We start from the raw sequence: 23,848 nt of genomic DNA on the forward strand, positions 1-23,848 counted from the left end.
GAGCTCTCAGCACATAAACCACTCCCCAGCCCCAGTTTAGTATCAGTGGCATGTTTGCTGATGGTGCACTCCATCCATGCACTCCTTCCCACTGTCCAGATCATCAGACCATACTGCACCCAGCACTTGCCCCTGAGGATGGTGCTTGCAACCAGCTGTAATTTGGACTTTGTGCTATTTTTGATCACAACCTTTTGAGCCTCACAACACAGTTAATTTCACATCCACCTTAAAGACCAACTCCCCAAGCCATATTCCACCAGTTTCACTACAAGCAGACAGTGGGAGGCCATGCCAAGTGCTTTATGGAGGCCAGTGACATTCCCTTTTCTCCCCAGTGCACAGCAGCAGTCATTTCAACGAAGACAATGATCAGGCTGGTCAGACATGATTTGGCCTTGGTAACCCCACACTAGCTGCTAACCATCTTTGAAAGAGAGCAACACATTCACATGCTTCCAGTCTACTACAAAAAGTTGACACTTAGTCCTGTCCCAGGGGAGACTTTCAGAAAGCTGACAGTGTGTCACTTAGATTACTTGACACAGATGACCAGAAAGGATGAAATAGGAATGGAACCATGTATCATAGGTTTATTAGGGAAAGAAGTTATACTTCAAGACCATATATTTGGCATTGTCCTGAAGCAAAAATATGTGAGAAAAATTAAAATGTTAAAACCCAAATCTCCATAAAAAAGAAAGCGCTCATTTAATTACTTTAATTCCCTTTTTTGGCCCCATACAATTTAAAATAACTACAGGAAGCAACTCAAGAGGTGTTAGACCTACCCTACATGTAAGCTGGAACAAGAGTGAAAGATGGTCCAGAGACTGGATCTGTCCTCCAGGTTACTGCTACTCCCCCAGACTGCCAGAACTGATGAGTCTTACTAACATGAGCAAAGGCTGTTGAGGTGTTACCATGAAACATTATTGCAAGCTTCCAAATGCCTTCTGAAAAAGTGATCATTACATTTTTTATTCATGTCACTTTCTGCTTTCTGGGCTGCTTGGAAACGATGTTGGTAGTATTTAAAAAGAAGTGTACCCCAGTTTGTCCCCGTGGTAAAACGAGCTTCCTGCTAGTTGATTCATGTATTGGTGGCTTGGGCTTCTTTTTGGAGAGCAAATAAGTTAAAAGCAGTTTCTAATATCAAAATTACTCGTCCTATGCCTCTGCACATTAACATGAAAGATACTGACAAGGAATAAATAACATACAAAATAAGATGAGAATGGATTGAAGGAAGTTGCACTAAAACTTTTAAATAGTAAAGGATAGAAAGCTTAACTGATGCTGATGAGCTGCTGTGTATGTGTTTTTGCTGGACTATACACTGCCACTCTAACACGGATAGAGGGGTAGAATCCCATTGAATATCCAGTCCAAAGGTTGCCAAGGAAGTGGGACACAAGTCTTGATCAATAATTCAAATGTTACATCAACAGTACTCACAAGAAGAATACAGCTCTTTCCTTGGTTAATATATTGTGCATAGCAATATTTCAAAGAATTAACAGCACCTTTTACATAAAAATTCCAAACATATTTATCTAATGAACAAGAAGATCTCAGCATCTCTAAGAAGTATTTCTGCAGATGTACAGTACCGTATTTATATAGATATAGATACAGATATATCTCAAAGTGAATTTACACTGTGACCTGGTGATTAGTCCAGCTGTGGGTGAACCCACAGGGTAAGTCTTCAGGAGAATATACTGCCTTTGGTGGGTGGCCAGTTACATGGCATTATTGCATAGGGGAGCCCCATCGGGCAGCAAAAGACAGTTTAGCATCCCATTAAGCAAGCACAGCATGCTTAGGTCGTTCCTCTAAGATATAATAAACTTCCAAATTTTCATAGCTAATACAGTTCTAATTTTCACAGGTTGCACACATTGCAACCTTCTCTTTGTGCCGTAAAGACACAGAAGAGGAAGGCAGGACATCAAACTTATATCCTACCCCTGCTTCCAAGAAGAAATCAAGTAGCACCACAGATTTAGGCTGGTGAAAGGTGTCCATGTTTGTCTTCAAGAGGGTTTCTTGAGCAGCTGGTCTTCACTGGTTTTCCCCATTTATCTTTTTTTTTTTTCCTCTTCCAAATCAGTTGCTTACAGTCCTCTGGCAGAAATAATTTGAAAAGCATGGTCTACCGAAGACAGGAAAGCAGGCTGCTACCATTTCCCTGGGATGGGCACACCACACTCATACCAGCCCACATAGTAGTAGGGTGTTGTGTATCCAATGCGTCCAAACGATACAGGCTCCTGGCGGTACTGGCGGTAATACCCTGTCAGGAGAAAAACACCCATTTGTATTCCAGAACACAGACACAGCAATTTAACTAAAGTAGCAGGTGCAGTGAGAGTCAACCTCACAGTGCAAATGCAAATTTATAAACTGTCTGGCAGGGAGTTGTATCAAAGAGGGTATTGGCTAGCCCTGGTATTCGGCTGAGATCTTTCTTGAATGATCTAACTATGGTCCTTCATATTTCTTTTAGTTTTGATTGGTTTTACTGCTCCAAATCTCTTTAAGTATTGTGTAATCCTGTGGTCTGCCAAAGAGCTTCTGCATTTCAGTCCAAAAGGTGGGCATATTTCAGCCGTGTTTATGAAGATTTTAAGTCAGTTTAAATATATTAAGGACTCTGGGGCAAAAAAATACCATCAAATCACATTATCTCACAGGGCTTAAGAGGCTATCAGCAAAAGTCAGCTTTTTACAAAACAGAAAGGTATCATTTCATGCAGTAAATACTGAGTTAAGCCCTCCCTTCCCCTTTTAATTCATCTGCAAAAAGAATGTGACTGCTGAAAGCATTAGAAGAGGTGCAGCATTCTTGTCTGCATAGCTCGTGCATTGGAACCTCTGAAACACCCATGGCTTATGCCAATAATAGAACTTCTGTGTGCTCTCTATCTCTGTCTTCTAGACCTAGTATACATACATCTGGATTAATCATCTGTCTTCTGAGCTACAAAATGCAGTACTTCACAATGATACATAAATATCAGTTACAATTTCAGTTTCTTCCTGGTAACGCCACTATGCAAAGAATATCAACACATAATCTAACATGGAAACCACTAAAGTTAACTGAATTATTTAAACCAATAGACTTACTGAAAAGATTGGCTGACTTCCATGATTGGTTTCATTTTGTGAAGCAACCTATCTTCTACCTGGTTATGTGAGGTGAGAAACTTGCTCAGAGGAATTCCTTCAAGGTATGAATTTTCCCTTTGAGACAGGTATCTACCAGGCCAGAATAAAAGTACTGACCTTAAGTCACTAGACATATTCCCTTGTGTTTTGCACTGAATGAACTAATAGAAGTCATTCACAGAAGCTATATTTGCAAAGATGTAGCTGGTCCCTTTAGGCACATGGGTTTTGCATGTTGTTTCAATGGAGTAGGTCTTATCAATAAGAGAAAGGTTTCATAGACCTCCACAGTTATTTTTTGTTTTCTTTTTGCATTTTGTGCTGCACAGTTTTTGCATCATATGCCCTTCTCTTTCTGTCTGTCTCTCTCTCTCTCTGCACCAAGTCTTCTGGGACTTGCATAATGTGTTCTCAGCTACTGCATCAGCTGAACTCCTTGGAGAGCTGTCAGCAGCTGTGGACAGAGCTGCACTCTGTGCTCTTCTCCTAACCCCTTAATCCCACAGATGGGATAACAGACTCCTGGCCAGCATCCCACTCCCCCATTGCTGTACCTCGGATCGTGGGCAGGGCTTCAATGTATGACTGAGGTCCTGTTCTTCCATCCAGGTGTGAATCCACAAATTGGCAGTGGTCCTCACCCCTTCCCCAGCTATCCCCAATGCTGTAGAAGGTATCTGAAGAGAGATACAGACAGATTACTTAACTCAGCAAAACTTACGTTTGGGATACTCTTTACCACCAGGAAGGTAGGTGTAGAAGAAGGCAGGAAGAACATTGCAGTGACACACACAGTCTTAATGAACACTAATGAACAAACAGTGACCAGAAAGAGGGAGAATGGTACCTTCACATTATGGAAGCAGAAAAAATGGAAAATAAATGGGTTACAGCTCAGTAAGGAGTAGTCTCCATTTTGCAAGTCCATGGGCAGTGCATCGCAGGAGACAGGTGAAGAGAATTTCAACTGGATTAGTTGAAATATATAATGTGAAAGTAAAAATCTCTCAATATGTGAATACCATTAGTTTGACTTCAGTCTCAAACGAAAATTAAAAACTGCGGAGTTCTCTTTTTCAAACCAACAGGGCTTTTTGTCTCTTATTATAATCAAACACTCTATTGAAACTACCAAGGCACTACAATAGTCATTAGCATAGTCTGAAAGGCCATTGAGATGATCCCATTACCCCAGCTCAACAATATGGAAAGTTTTTTTCACTATCTCTCAGGCAATGGACCTGTGTAAGAGCTACTGCTAATCCTTCTTGAGAAGGACTCTCACATAATGGTCACACAATTCTGACACATATGAAATGAAGAAAGACAGAAGATGAAGAGACAAGTAATCATGTAGCAGGAAATTAATGCCTACCTTTCAGGTCATCACTGAGGTAAATCTTGTACCTTAAGGAGTTGCAAAGAACCACTCCTACAAACTTGCGGTACCAAGTTCGCTTCACGTACTGCTTGCCAGTGCAGTCTGAGTAGGTGGGGTCATATTTAAAAGTGAATGGGATCCAGATAGGCTCACCACCTTGGAGAAGAAAATAAATTCCACATTAGGGACAGACTTTAACACATCAGTCCAAGTTTTGCAGAGTTTAACATCTAATAATATGTTTCACAAGACATGCTGCAACAGATTAACGCATGACTTTATATTCGTAAGTAGTACTTCAAGAAAAAATATTATTAAAAATAAAGTTAGAGACTTTATTAAATCCCTCCTATGCAGTAGACAAAAATAACTGTTAAAATTATTAAAATATGATATCATGTACTGAACCACAGATTTAAGTAAACAGTATTAATTGTTTGAGTAAGACTTCTTCTCTACCTAGTATTACACAGCTTCTATTAACACAGCCTTAGGTCTGAGAGTGACTTGCAGGTTAAGACTATAAAACATAACCCTTATTCACAAGAACAGATGTTAAGAACTCTGTGGTGAGCAACAGCCTGTGAAGTCTCTTCTTGCTATTTCGTTTAAGAGATCGTATCACAAATGTACTTTTCTTTTTCATTTTCCCAGATTACATCAAAACAGATAAGTTTCCAATAATAGACAAATAAGACCTTTCCTGGGGAGCTCTGTTCTGAGCATTGCTGCAGACAAGACTACTTAATTGTATTGCAAAAGAATAAATATTCCTACTAGTTTACCTAAATATTTGATTTGTACTACCAAGACAATATAATTGATTTTGAAATTACTGTTGTATTAATGTATACAGAATGATACAAAAAACTTTCAATGTGATATTTGGTTTTTTTCTCTCTAGCTAGACCCCAAAGCCATGTTTTTACTCTGCTATTTCAAGGTGGTTTACAAATGAGATTGGAAATGTCTTCTGTTAGTCATTCTTCCTCTCACTAGGCACAGGGACCAAATCCTGCAAACGCTTGTGTGTGAGAAGCAGTCACTGATCAGCAATCCCCAGAGGCCTCCCAGAACACAAAGACACCAGACTAGCAAGCACAATAAAATTGAGAAGGAAGGGATAAACTGGACACTGTTTTCATGAAGAGTGTAGCAAAAAATCCAGAACCAACCATTTTAACTCCTTAGGAAAGTTGATGGAGTGTAATTACCATGAGGTCTTTTTTCCTGCATCTCTTCTAGAGCGTGTACTGCCTGGGGTTACACTACCAATGCTCATGTCAGCAAGGTTAGTCCCAGCACCAGGAAATCAGATCTTCTGATTATGGGCTGAACTAGCTTATTGCAAATTTGGAAATACAAAACAAGCTAAACAGCTTTGTGGCATATTATTCAGGTCAGTAACAAATCCTTGAATTTTTTAGAATTTATAAGGGCATGATGATTTGTACAGATGAGCACCAGAACTAGAGAGAGAGAAACCTGATCCTGCTATTCAAGCTATGCTTAGGCAACTGAAGGACACAGATACTGAAGTAACATAGTTTATTGCTTTTTTGCCAAGCAATTAAAGCTGTTGTAGCAGGGAAAAAGATAGGCCAAAATCAAGTGCTTATCTGAATATATCTTTACAAGATTTCTTTTCAGAAAATAGAATAAGGGGTCCTAAGACAAAAAATGTTTTATGAATTAGTCCCATTAATTACTACCTGTTCCTACTTAAAACTGTACCTAAAACTGCATGTGTAAATGTTTCTAATTCCTATATTCTGTTTTGCACAGTCTTTATGCATTTCATGAATGAAAAAACAGAGACTTACCAGGCGGCCTGACAATGAGGAGAGGATTGTCTAGAAGAAAAAAAAAACACATAGAAAATTTAGTATTTTGTTCCAAACCTTGTTTTATAATGTGAAACATATGGAGTCGCTGATTGAACATTTTCAATAATGTGCTTCATCCTATGATGGCATTCTTTATTGAATATTCCCAGCAGGTCAAACCTTACACTTGCATTAGAAGAGCACTCTGAATTACCAATTTCTTTCTCTTATATACTTATCACTGTAACTATACCACCTGGTATAGCATTTAGCAACTGGTTTTTATACTTGTGCCAGCTGCAAAGACACCTTTGGCCATGACAAATGAAAGATCAGTGCTGCAAACAAAGCTTTAAATTTGCTGTATTTAACAGGTTAAATAAAGCTCACAAATGGGCTGATTTTGGATGAGAAAACTAGGCAGTCAGGCCCATATGCTGGCAGCAGGAAAACAATCTGCAAGAGACAGCACAGAATCATGGAATTGTTTAGGTTGGAAAAAGGTCTTTAAGATCAGTGAGTCCACTGTCAACCCAGCATTGCCAAGTCCTCCACTAAACCATATCCCTCAGTGCCACATCTACACATCTTTAAATACCTTCAGGGATGGGGACTCCACTACCCTGGGCAGCCTGTTCTTTGACAGCCCTTCTCTAGACACGTTCCAGCATCTCAAAGTCTTCCTTGTAATGAGGGGCCCCAAACTGAACAAAGGATGTGAGGTGTGGCCTCATCAGTGCCCAGTACAAGGGTACAGTCACTGCCCTGCTCCTGCTGGCCACACCACTGCTGATACAGGCCAGGATGCCATTGGCCTTCTTGGCCAGCGGGGCAATGTTGAATACTATGCTTGGATTAATACTTGAGCGTCTTATTCGTTTAATGAAAATCTGAATATGTTATTCAGGACCATAGACTGATCTCGCATTTCTGTCTGCTTTCTGTGATGATTTACTTCAGTGGTTCTTAGTGGAGCTTCCGAAGGGAGCAGTACACAATGAAGTCAAATGAGAAAGGGCAGAGAAACCCCATGCCACTGAAAGGGCAAAATTTGCAAGAAACAACAAGACCGTTCACTCAAAGTAAAGACTGAAAAATTTGTTCTTTACTATTTAGTGGAGTCACTAGCCTCTGGCTCCATGGAAGTAGAAGAAACAGGCAAAAAATAGTTCCTTTGACCTACTATTTTTAGAAGGGGGTGTTGCTCTTGAATATACTATTAGCCCTGTGAAAGAGCAGCATGCCTTGTCAAAAGAAAAAAAGAACAGAGAACTTTGCCTGTCTGATGGAACTACTGCATTCTGCATTTCTTCCAGAAATGGAAATGCTTCCAACTGTTTAGCTGTTCACAATTAGGAAACCAATTTACTAAATGTTTGGTCAATCTATCAAAGACTGTAAAGTTCCATTGCTTCTGTATTGTTGAATATCAGTAGCCCTTTGTATTTGAAATTCAGCTTCCTGTTCCCCTGGAACTGATTTTAACATCACTTACATTTTCATAGTGGCATTAGGAGTGTGTATTATTTTCCTAGCTTAACTGAAAACGAATAATTAAAGTTTAAAAAACCCCAACATAATGTGAAAGCAGCAAGTCCAGAATAACCACTGTTATTGCCATGCTGGTTTCAGTTATTGCCCTGCCACATCTGTTAATACGAGTTTTGAGATGAAAATAAAAAGAAAACTATACCAGATTCTGTGATAAATGAAACTGAAGAGCTAACAGGTCCATAACCAAAGGGATTCTTTGCTTGGACTTTAAAATAATACCTGAAACAAGAAGAGAGGGGAAATAATATTAAAACAGGTTCCACAGCAACGGCTAAATTATAAATAATACTAAAACAGGGTAAGAATCAAAGCAGAAGAATTCCACTGAGTACACTTTGCATTAAATGGAGTTGGATACTGAGCTAGAGTATGAGCTGGCTGTTACAGACAAATGTCTCCTTTTTGCAATTGCTCCCAGGTATATTTTTGGAACACGTATTTATATATCATGTCCCTTCCAAAAGACACATACAACAACATCCACTTTCTACGAAACAACTAATAGCAAAAGACTAAAAGAAAAAGTTGCAAGAAAATCAAATTCTGATCTCAGGAACAGCTTTAAACCAGATTAACTCCTGGGGAAGCTGTGTTGCAAACTGCAAACTGAAACTGCATCAGATTTATATGAGATCAGAAGCTAAGCTTTTGGCCTTTCTGTAAAAACTCCAGCAGCATTAAGATCACAATACTTGGGTAAAAGAAGAAAGCATCACATGATATCTTATTGATTCCTCCAAAGTATTTAAATCACATGCTTAACTCAAAGCACATGAATCACTACTAGAACTCCATTCTTTATTCAATAGAAGCAAATTTATCCTCACCCTTAGAGAATACATGTAAGTATTTTAGTTCATTTTTTAGTTCATTTCCAAATACAATGACTTTTAGTTGATGCCTACCCTGAATTTTTTCCTCAGATGAATGTTTTCTTCTTTTTCTTTTATATTTGTATCAGTCCAACAGAAACAAACTAGAATGGAAGATTACTTAAAAATTTCCAGCACAGCAATTTTTAAATTCTTGAGTTTAGGTTTTCCTTTCTTGCTTGCTTAATTTTATTCTTGTAAATAAATTAATAAAAAAAAAATCAAAAATTATTATGCCTCTGTAATACCCACATAGCATTTGGATCTTGATTTAGCCTCTCATCCAAAACCAGATATGTCCAAAAGCTCTACACACTTAACAGGACAAGTGCTTACTTACATGGTTGCCACCAAGCACTGATTACCTCACCCGACAGTGTCCCACCTGAATGGCAGGACTGATATATCACAGCTGGTGAAAGGGAGTCTACTCCATCAAAAACATCAGGCTGCTCTTCCTGGTGAAGGTCTCTCCATCCTGCACAAAAGCCTGCCAGTGCTGCTTCATCTGCACAGGCCACACTGGGCTGAGACACGATGCTCATGCTTTACCAGGCAGCAGGGAAACTCAACACAATCCTGTTGCAAGGACTTGGGTGGTTTTAGTCTGCCACTCGGTATTTACCATGTGCGCTGTCCTGTACCATCAGCTGTATCTGCTCCTCTCAGACTTAACCACATAGAAGGGCTGGGGGGCTCCTGAAAGGCCCCTCTCTGGCCTAACCACAGTTAAGCACACATGAAAATATTCACAATGATAGAACAGGGGACAAGGTTGAACTGTCCTTTTAGCAAAACTGTTTGGGTTTTTTTCATTAAAAAGAATATATTTTGTCAAGTCTGGTGAACTGCTTTGCCTTAAAATGAAACTGATATTTATGAAAAGGTAGGGAAGATGTACAAATCCTTCTTCTTTGGCCAAACATTGGGTTTTGCCAAGAAGCAAGGTGGTTATCTCCAGGGTATGGGCCAGGCCATCTTGTTTATTTCTTAAAAATTACAGGTAGGTTATCTAGGTGAAATCAATGTGGAAGCTACTAGAATTGAAATATTCTTCATCCATGGCACTAAATTTACCTGGTATCTGTGTTGGACCTGGAGCACACGCACTGTCAGACCCTCTGTGGGACACCTTCCCATGTCTGCATGAGGGACATGTCTCCTGTCCCTGCTGTGTCCTGCAGCTGATACCAGAAAACTACTCCACTATTTGCTTTCTGCAGCCAGTTCTGCCTTCAGTTAATGAGTACATGATGCTTACAAATAACTCACAATTTTTTTAAAAAGATACATATGCTGTGACAAAAAGTAAACATTTTAAATAACAGAATTCAGCAAGGCTGGGGTTTTTGCTCATGCCCAGCACAGTCCTTTTGCTGGCAGAAAAAATTGCCCCTGTTTTTAACTACTGACTAGATTTTTTGTATAAAAGAGCATTTAGCATGTCTGGAGAAAGAGGAGAGGGAAAGCAAAAAGCCTCCCTGGTGCTTCTTCACTCTGGCCACCCAAGCAGAGCATGTCAGCTTGAGCACTGCTTTAATCCCAAATTGCCAATGCTCTCATGGGGCACCTGCATTCCTCCACACCTCCTTCACTAGCACTTTTGTCATCTGGATCAGGACAGGGGTGAGCAGCACAAGCCTGTCCCCTGCACCAAGCTTAACTAACTTAGCTCAGTGTTTGATGTAACTGCTTCAGAAGAGCAGGAGAAAAATGCTTTCCAGCCCACACCTTTCCCATACTGCTTCAAAGCATAGTGGAAAGTATGGATGCCTGACTTCCCACTGCCTCCAAAGTATAATCAGATACCACCTTTCAAAACAGTGGCACTGAGTAACCCTTTAAATACACTTAAGACATGTGTATTCCTAGTAGCCTCAAAGCATTCCCACCAGACATATGAGTGCCATAATCCCCCTCAAAACAGGAGAGACAGCAGCTCAAGAACCTTGTGCAACTCTTTAAGTTGGGAAAACCATGCAGATTTGTATCCAATGCATAATGCAGGAACTGATTACCTATGCAACCAGGACAACTGTGCATTCAGCTGTCCTGTTACACACACAGAAGTTCATCTAGGCCATATAATAGTTCATGTTGCCTGCCTGACTGTCTAATAAAAAAACCACAGTGATGAAGTCATGAGTACATTTTTCTTCACTAAACTGGAAAAATTATTCCTAAGCTTTTATATACACAAGAAGGCTCTAGTCATACCAGAAAGAGAGCCAGATCTCATGACTTGCTGACCTGTGATTTAAACATAGACAATGCTATGACTGCTGTATTAAGAACGTCAATAAAATAATGCAGTTGGGATATATTTCTTTCTTAGACATGACAAATAAAAAAAGAAATTGCCAAAGCCATTCTAGGTCCAGGAATATGACATTTTCATTATTCAGAATCTTTCAGTTGATGAATTTTCCAGGAAATCTCAAATCAGTATAACTCAACTGGTTTTCATCACATAAATACATGAACAAAATTTTCAATATATAATTTGATTTACACTTTGCTTAGGCAGAACTGTATAAATTGTTACCATGAGGCACAGAAGAATCACAACAGATGCAGCACCATTTGTTGTTCATTTTCAATATAAACAAGAAAGAGGCTTTTCCTCCTAAGAATTAACTTTCTTTGAGATTTTATATACCAATTCTGGTGATATGTCAAGAAAGGACATGGTGAAATGTAGTGGCACTCAATATATAACGTTTTTTCATTTAGACTACATGAGTAATTGTTCAACATACCTGTCATTTGGAGTAAAATTATTCTTTGACTTAATTCAAGGTGTCTCTCTTCTGTTGGAATTAAATAGCTGGCACTCCCAGTGCAAAGTGAGATAATCACTCAGCATGATAATTAGGGAAGCAGCTTTAAAAAAAAAATAAATCAGCTAGCTGCAAATTCTTTTTTCCAGACTTTCCAAAGGCATGCCTGCATGGATCCTTAGCCCTGCACTCTGTTCAGCAGCAGGCTGAGATGGCAGCAAGGGCTAAAGTCCTCTTCCTACAACTACACCATTCCTCCATAAGAAAAATGTGTGAATCAGTGCCTGCAGGTTTTCAGGCTAAGTGTCTGTCTCCATCTAAAGCGTCCCACCACTACATCCCTCGTCAATATTTACAACTAATTTTATAATAAGACATTAAAGCCAAGCTGGCAGAAGTGCTTCCTAAAGAGCTGGTGTGAGGCAAGTATGTGCCACACAGGTCTACCATCGCACAGGACAACGATTTCATGGGCATCTCAGCTCTTCTGGGTGGCCCTGGTGGCACAAAGCAGCCACCTGTGGTTGATGCTGCTTGTTGGCCATACTGTGGCTTTGTTTTAATGGAGATATAGAAAACAAGTAGAAATTTTTGGTGCATCTGGCCCCCTGAAACAGAAGATCCAAGCTCTGTTTGCAGTTGTAAGCCCTAAGTAAATGTTTAAGAACCTCCTATGAAATACTCTGTACAACACTGGAATCGGTAGCAGGCACTGTGGGATCAAAATATCCCCAGATGGAACAAAGCCCAAGTGAACAGAGTGAAAGATTTCAGGAGACATGGAGATATGGGGGTGAAGGATGATGTTGTAAATCATGAGACTCATGAGATTATCTAGCTACTCCCATCAGGCACTGACACAGCTTTCCTGAAAACAGCAGGATAAAGTCTAACCATGCTCAGGAAGGGGACTGAAATGTTTATGGCAAGGATTATAATGTTTCTGACTGCAGAAGACTGGATTTGGTGGTTGAGCAGATTCTGTCCAGCCCTTTGCATCATCTTTTGTGACAGCTGAGAATTAAAGTTAGGGAAGGGATCTTGTCAAAACTACTGGTTTCAAGACTTAATATGTTTTAAAGTAATTTTAGTGTTTACAACCACACGTCACAGGGAAGCAGCTCCTATGCCCACTGAAGCTGAGCAGAGTTTCACTAATGGAAAAACTTCCACTTCTCACATGGAGGTCAGACCAGGCCTCAGAAGAAAATTTATGACATGGATTTAACATAGATTTCTGTTTTGTTTGTAAAACCTAAATAACAGGCAGATGTTTTCCAGGATATGTTAACAGCTTGAAATCTTCTCTGGTGCTAACTTCAGCCAAGATGCCAACCTGATTCTCATACACTGCACATGCTGCAAGGCTGCACCACCCATAGCCCCCTGTGGGACGCCCAGTAGACAACAGTGTCTGCTTACAGTAAATGACTTAGACATTTCTCACAAAATGAACTAACAATGCAGACACAAAATTTTTAGACTAACTTCAGCTTTCCTGCTGTATTTTCTTAGGCATGGTATATTTTTCTACTGGTTAGGGAGCTATTTTTATAACAAAAGGTATGCGATCAATTCCGTCTGTGGGTCTGAAGAATGTAAATGAGAATGGCTGATACATACAATTTCTCTGTTATAAAGATCCTTCGTTCTCCACCACAGACCCCACATGAAGCCTTTATTGCCTTGACAGAGCATACAATTAGGGGCCAGTGGATTATACTATCTTCAGGAAGACGCTGGTAAAACAATACACTTAAATAAATAGCACTTGCTTGAACCTCTCTATTATGAAACAGAACCTTAATTCTACAAGACAGTCACCAGGTTCATGGAGATGCATGACACTGTTTCTTTCTGCTGTGTTGTCCTAGCACAAACCCTATGTGCCTCTCCAAGCAGTCAATCCTCAGATCTGCAGGTCAAGTAAGGCATGTTAATTCCAGCCCACATTCCCAGTGAATCTCTCCACTGTGTGAGCAACACCTTCCACCAGTGACTATAAGACTGCAGACAACAGCATGTGAAAGGCCTAGCCCAAGGGAGCACCAAAAGAATTTTGGGCTCAGGATTTGAGAGACAAGTATGTGAGACACTGAGTATCTCTCTAAAGGAGTAATTTGAATGCGGTCCCTCTCTAGCTGCTTACTTTCCCCCCAGTCGCCACAAATTATTCCAGTATCATGTGAAGCATGTGTTCTTGTTCTGCCACTTCAGTCAGATTTTTTGTAAGATAAAAACCTAAAGCTCCACAGCCTCACTTTATACCACCAAGCCTTCTCTTCCAGCACTATTTATGTGAACAGAAAGCAAAAACAGACCAGTGGGCAGCACTTCCCCAGCAGCCTTTAGGCATCAGATCTTGGCCACACATACGTTGGAATGGCCCACATCACATCAAATCACATCATGGGTATATTTTAGTATATTTTTTATATTTTAGTATACTTTTCCCCCCAACATTTGATTCAGTTATGCAAAAGACTAGAAAATGCATTTTAGAACAAGGTTTTCTTTGTTACTGATACGTGTTTTCATACACGCAAACATATATACATGTACACACTGCCATCTGCTCCAGAGTTAATATGGTAAATAAATATGTTGTTGTTGTACAGTTTATAGAACAATTTGCTGTCCAACAGAATGAGTAAAATCTAAATCAGATGTAAACATTTATACTAAGACCAAGAAAAACAACTGATAATTCTCAAAATTTCTTTTATTTCCTTAACAGAACTGAAAAGGAGTGGATCAAATCCTTACCGTGTGTTTGGCTTCAGGTTCTCAATTGGCAAGTGAGTAGACCCTGCAGTCCTGGTTGACCACTTATTCTTTAAAAAGTCATCATAGGATGCACTATAAACCAGATAGCCTGTGAACAGAAGTAGTTGTGAGGATTATAATTAAATTTTAAATCAATGATATCTCTAAGTGTCATGGTAAATTTTAAGGATTAAAAGGAGCTGAAACATCTTTTAATATGAAAGTGATGCCTAACTCTCCTGGAAAATCCTGGCCTATAAGAATTTCCTACCATTAGCTAATAAGGATGGTGCATTACATCAGAGGCACCCAGTTGTGAATTGAAAAAGATGACAGAGGTAACCTCTCATTCTCTGTTTTAAGTGATAATTGACTGTGTAGACACTAGTACAAATGGTCATTCAGGAAAAGCTTCCCCTTCTCCACTCTCCCATCAGGAGAGAAACCCTCAGGAGCGTACCTGTTACCATGTCTCCTTGAGCAGGTTTGGCCCAGTCCACAATGACAAAGGAGTGACAGCCTTCAACTGCCACAACAGTGATGTTGTGAGGGGCTTTCAGGGGACGCTGATCTTTCTCTCTGAAGTCATTGGGAATGATTTCATCAAGGCTCTCCACTTGGAAATGCTCCAGGGCCTCTGTCAAGGAGCAGGGGGCTGCTGGATCCTTATTGAGATAGGTCACATAAGGAGCTAGAAAAGACAGGGAAGGGCAGCATTTAATTAGCAGTTTGAGGTATCCCAGAGTAGCACACAGACTGGCAATTTCCTAAAGAGAGTCAAGTTTTGTGGTGCGTTTTAAAATTAATCACTGTCCAGTCCAGAGACCACTGCCAACAAAGCATGGCATACAGCCAATTTGATAGATGAGCAGGGGGAATGTGATGCCAACATTCAGGTTTGCCTACCCCACACTCCCAACTGTACCAAATTATGCAAAGATAGAAGGACTTTCTTTGCTACAGGAGGCGGATGAGAGCAGTCTGACTGCAGCACCCTCTGCACGCCACCTCCAGCTGCTCTGGAAGGTGGGATGAAATGCCACCCAAATTCTGCCTTTCCAGCATGGGAACAGATCCCTGCCAGGGCTTTCAATCATCTGAGACTTTACAGGTCTAAGTGGTTGGTTCTTACACAGACATCCTGGAGCTGGATCAAAACAAGAAAAGAAACATGAAGAATAATTCCAAGATGAAGTCCAGCCAGTTTAAAGGGATTGTTGTGGTCCCCTGGGTACTAAGGGACCAGGAGCCATGAGTCCCTACCTTCCAGGCATTCCAGGCTCCCAACCTGTAAATTCTATTTTTAAAAGCTTTATACTGACTGGAATTTCACTTCAGTTCAGGAAAAGATTAAACCATCTTTTTATTGCCTTAAAAGTCACCGTAACATTCAAAGTAAGGACTATAAAACTTGCTTTGGAAATGTTTATTCAGTTGCAATAATACAATTCATTGAAATGGTAATATTATTTCCCTAGTGCCTTGAAATGTTCATAAACCAACGTTTCTTGGTTTATCTTACTGGATTTCATGCCCTAAAGGAATTTTTTCCAGATCTTGCAATGAAGTTAATTTTAGCCTCTCCAGCTAAATGAATCAAGAAGCACTGTCAGCGAGAGAGCCGAATAGAAATATCATGAAATTGTTTGGACAGGGAAACTGAAGATGCACTGGAAAAAGTTTTGGCATCTATAAAAACAAATTTTTTACTCCAGCAGCAGAGAGTTCCACTCTAAGCCACATGAAGCTTGTGGATATTGGAAGGGAAGCCAAGACATGTCAAAGATGATTCTCCATCCCCTGAACTCTTTTCTGAAATTCCAGGTGAGTCAGCAGCTGACCTGACCTCAGTTCAAGTGCCAGAAATATGAAAAGGGCTGCAGGGGGTGTCACCAGTCTGGGGTGGAGGCTGGAATGCGCTGCCCTACAATCTGCAAATCCCTCTCTCCTGACCCCCAGCTGCTTCTCTGACAAAGAAGCAGAGCAGCTCTGAAGTCAGTGCTGCAACAGCAACCTATACACTTGAATGGCTCATGTACACAGGAAACATGGCTCATGTAATGGGGGTTCCGTCACCAAATGCCTTCTACCAAGAAAACATTCAAATACCAAAATCATATTTATCTCTACTGGATTTATTGTTTGGAAAGTTCATGTCCAAAATGCCATTCATTCCTTGACTTAGAAGCACCCCTTTGACATACATGCTTGCGCAAAGTGGATGAAATCACTGGGGTTTAACAGATCAGTGTGAAAGAATCAGGTACCCCAGAGGAAGACTCACACCTAGGTGGAGACTTGCCCTGCTGGAACTATTGGTGTGAGGTTAGATGCAGTTAAGCTGAATTGAGCACTGGTGTAGACACTCTTGCTCTCTTACTAACTTCAGCTAGACCACACAAAATGCAGAACACAGAGCAGAGCACTTACAATGAAAGAGTATGAAGAGGTTTTTACTGGTTCAACAAAATTATTGTGGGCCCACACATAGACATGCAAGCACAGAAGCAAGGAAAAAAGTACTGCTGTTTGTGTTTTGAAGGTGGGAATCCTTAAAAGGACCACATACACATCTACTGGATGTGTTTGTGCAATGGTCTGAGCTTAAGGGCTGGCCTTGCTGGAACAAGAATTCTTTGTAGCACAAGTAGTAAGCTACATAAACCAAAGGACATCCTTACCTGTGAAGCGTTTCTTCCCAGCAATATCATATTCTGACACAGGGCCAGTGCCAACAACACTGGTCTCCGGATAGACAGCCTCCAATTCTGTTGTCGTAGGAGCAGTGGTAGTGGTGACAGTGGTGGTGGTGGTGGTCGGCGGCAAAGTGCTCTCAAAAAACTCGTAGTCTTCAGAGGAAACATGAGATGAAAATGTTAGCATGCTTCATCTAATTTTGGCTTAACTATGAAAATGGAAACAATTCTTCACCAGCCACAGTCCCAAAGAAGTGCTACACAGCCTGCCCTGGCCACTGCACACTCCTTACAGAACTCTAGGCCAAGGTTGGTCACACTTCAGCCTTGGAATGGTTTCTACCAAGCTGATGGATAAGGAAAACATCTTTGAGAATACTCATGTCACTGCTGATTTAGACCTCACTCACACAGTTAAACAGGATGAAAATTAACAAATGTATTTGTACAGGAATATCCTGAATGTGCATCTGCCACCTCCTCTCACAAAACCCAAGAGAAGATGGCACAGTTTGAATCCCTGGCCAAAGCCTTCAGATGCTGAAGGAATTAGAGAAGGGAGAGAAAAAAATGGCTGAGAAAACTCTGTGTTGCAATTTTAAAGCCCTAGAGGTGGTTCATACTGCTCTCAAACCCTCCTGTGACTGGAGGTGTAGAGCCCAGTACTCCCCATTTGTGGTCCCTGCAGGGATATGAAGGAAGGCAAACTGTCCCCCACGAATCTCATAAAGTTCAGCCCTATTAAATTCAGTGCTCTTTCAAAAGCTATTGTGTTACCCGATAGGCACACAAAATGAAGGGAAAGTAGCATTTGGCATCCCTGCCATGAGTTCATGCAGCCTGGGGAACTCAGCTCCTGTCTTTGAGTGTTTTGTGCTTAAACTGCTACAGCGTGTATTTTCTGCAGGTGAGCTGTGCCTAAGGGGAGACCTGGCAAAAGACCTGTGCACTGAGGATCTTCTGCATCCATGGAGATGTAAGGAATATGGGATGTATTCTTGTGCTGTTTCTAGTTCATCCCCTCCTCCCACATTCTAAATGTCAGTTTCAGTATGAAGTGATTGGAATTAAAAGTACAAATCTCTGTATCTTTCAGTCCACTGCTGCGCTCTCTTTTTAAATGTTTTTCTGTTGTTGGTTAGACTTAAGATCCCATAACTACAACCACAAATTAAAAAAATGACATTGTTCTAGAGCCATAAATTCTACTAAAAATCTTTTTGTTTCACTGAGGTCTGTACTTATCCACTTCCATATGTGAGGGCAGAAGCGGGAATTTGAGGACTAAAAGAGATAGAACATCAGATGTCACTGATGGCAGAAAGTGAATTTCAGTTCCAGTAATTGAGAATTTGCATTCCCTGTGCAAACTTACAATTTAATGCTGTGATTTGACACTTCCTCTTCAGCTAAATTTTGTATGTCCTTGATTATAATACCAACATGGCATTAATATAACCCTGAAAAAAATATTTCCCTCTTTTCCTTTCATCTGATTTCACATCTCTTTGATTTGAATTACACATTAATTAAGCAGATTAATTACTTTGCATCCAGGTGATCTCATTCAGTATGAGCATGCTTAATTGTCTAAATGCAGACTACACATTAAAGAAAGAACTCGCTACGGTATTTCAAAATGTTCAGGGCTTGAATGTTATTTGGATTTTGTATTTTAGAGGAGGTAATTGACTTTGACTGGGCAGGAGTTAGAAGTTGCACCAGAGAAAGTGAATCTGGGATCAAAGCAGTGTCTGTATGACACAGCTCTGAAAAGTAATTTATTTCCTCAATAGGAAATTCCTGATAGATTGCAGGACAGATAGAAAGGGATTTTTATGTCCAGAAACAGATGGTTTTGGACCCCTTTTCTTCACATGTGATGTAGCTCACCATTTTCCAGCTCACCACCACTTGCTTAAGCTCCCATTTACCAATCTGCCTCCTTGAACACAGTTCCAAAGAAAAAAGAGAAAAAAGCAACATGCCACTTGCAATAGACCTCTACAGTTAAACCATACCATCATCATATATCACATATGCTTCTGGAGTTGCTGTCACATCTGAATCCAGTCCTGAGAATGTATCTATTGACAGAGAAAGAAAAAGATGCTATAAGAATTCAATAAAAGAATTCTGGAATAAAGTTTAAAATAAAAATATTTAGCCAGCTGAATTGTAAAGAAAACAGATAACTTCCTGGTTTCCAAATAATGCAGTGACAGTCCACTCTGCACATTGGGAATAACAGATGAGATGCTAAGTACAGTAGTCAGGAGTTTTTCTGGGGAAAAATGGGTTTAGGACTGCTACACAAAATTAAGAGTAATCACCTTCCAGAAGCTCTGCCCCAGGCCCCAGCTGCTCTGGTGAAAGATAGGGCTAGCAGCAACTACATAATGATCACATCTGGATTTGACAATATTTTATAGTCTCAGAAGCAGCAGATGTGAAAATATATGCCAAAGAAACCAACCAAACAATTAAATATTTTTACCCAAATATTTTTGTGGAGGTATAAAAACAAACAGCCCACAGAGCCATGACATTCATAAACCATGTCAATGGTCTTGCAAGGAATGCAGCCTAAAAGGAATGGATTAGTAGAATGAAGTAATTAGGGCTGGATTCTCTGGGGTTTTACTCTGCACTAGCTCTACCCTGGTCCTATGGAATGGCTGCCCATCACAGGTTGGGCCACACAGGTGAAGCACTGTTTCTGCATTAGTTTCATCCAACATGAATTCAGTTCAGGAAATCAGAGTGAGATTGCTCCGGGATGCAAATGAAAGCACAGTAAGGACAGATGATTATAAGGTGCACATGAAAAACACTCTGCTGATCCACCACAAAATCCAATGCAGCTGCACCAATAGACCTCCCAGCTGACTATTCATTTATATTATCTCATTATCTCTGCAGGACATGACTCCAGTACCAGATACATCAGCCATCAAGTACATCTGATGAGTCCCAAAGTCTTTCCTACACACTCTGAGGAAAGCATTTCTCCAAGTTATTTAGGGAAGCCAGAGACTACACAAAGCTCAGTACAGTCACAAAAAAGCCATGCAAACAAAGCAAAAGCACTTTGGTGTAACCTGTGCTGCAGGTACCATCAGAAGTCTCCAGTGCCATGCTGGGGCTGGGGAGTTGCCAGCATGTGAACAAAGACAAGAGAAAGACAGCTTTGACCTCAGGACACTTCACATACATTGGTTACATTCCTGTAACACTCCATATGGAAGCAATAGTGTTATTTTTACTAAACCAGAACTGCAAACAGTGCAAAGTTTCAACTGCCAGTGTTAAATAGTTCACAGATATAATCTGAATGATACATTTTTATTTTGCTGATTTTTTTTAGAACCAACAATTACTGTATAACTTCTTTTTTTCTCATAAAATAATTTTCTTTTAATACACTGTGTGATTTTAATGCCAAAATAAGCTTTAAAACACAGGAAAGGGGTTTATTCTTGTCAGACTTTCATATATTAGAATCTGACATTTCTTCATGGTAGACTTCTGCAGCCAGTCTTCAGGAGATGATCCCCTTGGAAGTCACTTGACTTCTCTGAGGTTAGTCAGTCACAAAGTAGATTCTTTGCTGAATTATTCAGATCTACCCACAACTGGCCAACATCAACCAACATCTATAATGTATGCACTTACCTTTGACTGCCTACACCCAAGTAATCAAGAGAATCAGATATGCAGAAATTTGAAATCTTTCATGGGCAGATTTCAACTCATCCATGCTTATTAGCTAGTAAGTCTTTGGCCTACCTACAGTCCAGCAAAGCCAAATTTCTATTTTTCTATTTTTGTACTCAATTTCAGTGTCTGTTCTTGTTTAGCTCTAGCTCTGTCATGGTGATGATAAGAGTACTGCCCAACAGACCTCTCATTTTATTATTTTCTGTACATACTCCAGCAGCAGTTCTTCACCTTGCTCCATCACCCTTTGCTGAAGCTCTTGAGTAAACCCTGCCTGTAACAAATGGGGCCAAATCTTCCTATGACCACTTGCCACAAACTTTTGGCATCTATAAGGACAGTCTTGTTGTCTTGTCTAACAAAATCCATCACTTGATTTTATCTCATGTAATGAGTGCTTAAGTCTCCACCTGTTCTTTCCTTTGTGAGTTCATGTATAAAGTTTAGTTGATTTCACTGACAAATCACGCCTGTGTGGCCAAACTCCTCCTTGAAAGTTAAAGACTGCTGAATCTTGGGAAAAGCTGACAATAAATTCTGCTGGATCGAGAAAAAATCCTGCCAGAGATAAAAGAATTTGCCAAGGCTGAAGAAGAACATTTGGAGTTGAGATTTGGCACTTGCAGCCCCTGTCTGTTTGTGAGTAAAGTACTTAGCAACAAATATCAAGCTTTGGCAGAAAAAGTATTCCACTAAACAGTGTGGAATATTTTCTAGACTCAGATTAAAGGGAAAGACAAGATAAAAATATAATTTAATATAATTTGGAAATGATCAAATGAAAATTGCATTGTTTTGATCATTCAAGTAATAGTTGATTACCCCCCTTGAAATAAACACTTCACTTGTTAAACAATAATAGCCATGATTAAATAAATACCAAAAAGATCTTTTCTTTTCAAGCAAGTTCTTTTGTGGAACAGGCAGGCTGTTTTGCTATGTTTATCTAAAACTGAAGCAGGTAACTAGGATTTAAAAAAACTTAAAAAAGACTCTTTAGAGAAGCTTTCAGAATTCCCAGGTAGGGACTAATATTGCTCAAGCTGTAAGGTAGGAAGCCTTAAGAACCAGGTAAGAAGCACAAATCCAGCACCATCTTGTCCTTTCAGTCTGCCACTGTGAGGCATTTGCAGATAATACTGTCAAAAATGCCAGGCAGCTTATGAGTTACTTTAAAGACATTCTCATTGAACACACAACCTGAATATAAACTTAGTTTTCATTTGTGCCTCTATCAAGTTCAAAAATTCAGCAAGCCCATCTGGTAGAAGGCAAAAAACCCAAGCAGAATTTTTTATGTGTTCAGAAAATCACATGAAAATTCCCCAGCCCACAACTCTGATAAACATAACACCACAAAGGATTTTGTTGCTCAGCTCCTGGAGCCTACTTTCAGTTTTGTCCCAGATATATGTCATGAACTTCTACTGTTCTTACAAGGTGTATTGTCAGAAGAGGTCCTCCAGGTACCAAACAGCACAGGGGAAATAAGAGGAAACATTACAGGATATAATCAACTTTTAAGACAAGCAAAAGGGTTTTTGCTTAAAAAAAAGAGCTTAAAAGAGCTGGGGGTGTGTGGGAGGGATTCTAATTACCAAAAATCATGGTTCCCTTTAGGCAACTTTGAAAGTATGAGAGTGACTACATATAACAATATTTGTAACACTGTTGTAACTACAATTAATAACTATGAACTTTCCATAGGGAAAAGCAAAACTCTTCATATTAATATTTAATGATGATATGATTTTTACATACATATGTTTGTGTGTGTACACATCTGAGCATATCTACACAAGCAAACACACTTCTATTACTGCACGCTGTCAAATTTCTCAGGGCTGGGCTAATTGTTAATAAATACTAACACTATAACTCATTGTAATTTCACCTGCACTGATATCTCTGACTCATTAGTTACCATGGGCCACTGGTAAGGGAATTTTGTTTTCTGCTACTGAGATCTCCCAAGATGCCATCCTTGTGAGTTGCTGAAGTCACACGTTTCTATATCACTGCCCTTTTTCGAAGTGATAGCTCAGCTTCCTAGGCCATGGTTACGTGACCTACGTGTAAATCTACTTTGACTTAGAAGATACAGGTGTATGGGAGAAAGGTAAAGGGGCTTCATTACCCATTAAAACTGGCTGCTGCAGTTGTCAGATGTCTGACTGCCAACACACTGGTAAAGTTATGGCTGTGCTGCTATTGCCCATTAGTAGACTGAGTTGAGGATTACCTACAAATGGGAAGGGTAAGGGCTACCATGGTGGTCCCTGACCTGGTTTGGCAAAATAAGCAGCTAATTCACTTGCAATGCAATATCCAGGTGCTGAAAGCATAAAACATGATAGGGAACGGGATCAGTACTCAAAGACTCTAGAGTCTTATATGTGTTTACTTTGGATTTCAGTTTGACACGACAACCTAAGCTTATATAACTGCAACAGGGAAAAAATGACACACACTGACACTGGTTCATATCTTCAGATATTAAAGAAATCAGTGTACAACTCTCTGCCTTATCTGTGCAGAACCTGGGTTGCCTTTCACCAGCTTCATCTGTGCTGTGCTGCATTCCTGCTAGACAATCTATCTCCAAAGGCTGGCAAGAGAACAAGAATGTCACTTTGCAAATGCTGTTTCCACCATGGCTCAAAAGAGAGACTTTTCAGAATTCATTGTGATAAGTGGACACAAAACAGACAAAATACATAGCTCCTCCAGGTCCTACTCTGGCCTGAAATGGAATGACAAAAACTTATATGTAAGTGCTTTGACCACAAAGCTACTGCCTATACTTGTACCCCTGTGAGTGAACATATGCAATAAAAATGGATCCAACATAATGTAAGAAATTAGTTGAAAACAACACAATTCCATAAAAAACTTCAGCTTTGCTGAAAGTTGGCATTTCCCAGTGAAAGTCCATTTAACACCCAAACCCTTCTTCATATGCCATATTCTCAGCTCCTACCTTATCAAAAGGACCAAAATATTCAGAGGCAGATTCTCCACCATTCCACATCTGTTACAAACAGCACAGCCATGGAAACTCAAACAGCACAAAAGG

At 40.0% G+C, this 23,848-nt stretch overlaps 1 protein-coding gene across 2 annotated transcripts in view; it reads right to left on the minus strand.

Moving 5' to 3' along the window:
• Nucleotides 1–1,418: 1,418 nt before the first annotated feature.
• FNDC1 (fibronectin type III domain containing 1) overlaps nt 1,419–23,848 on the minus strand; it is an 80,925-nt gene continuing 58,495 nt past the window's right edge. For both annotated transcript variants that reach the window (XM_086877191.1, XM_086877190.1), the window contains exons 12-20: nt 19,074–19,139; nt 17,038–17,205; nt 14,817–15,047; nt 14,357–14,465; nt 8,078–8,157; nt 6,382–6,411; nt 4,553–4,714; nt 3,732–3,854; nt 1,419–2,299 (exon numbers count right to left, since the gene is read on the minus strand). In XM_086877191.1, the coding sequence (XP_086733317.1) occupies nt 2,184–2,299; nt 3,732–3,854; nt 4,553–4,714; nt 6,382–6,411; nt 8,078–8,157; nt 14,357–14,465; nt 14,817–15,047; nt 17,038–17,205; nt 19,074–19,139 (1,085 nt within the window). In that variant the 3' untranslated portion in view covers nt 1,419–2,183. The remainder of the gene's footprint in view (nt 2,300–3,731; nt 3,855–4,552; nt 4,715–6,381; nt 6,412–8,077; nt 8,158–14,356; nt 14,466–14,816; nt 15,048–17,037; nt 17,206–19,073; nt 19,140–23,848) is intronic.

This window comes from Cyanistes caeruleus, chromosome 2 (genome assembly GCF_971803275.1).
Source record: "Cyanistes caeruleus chromosome 2, bCyaCae1.hap1.1, whole genome shotgun sequence".
NCBI lineage: Eukaryota > Metazoa > Chordata > Aves > Passeriformes > Paridae > Cyanistes > Cyanistes caeruleus.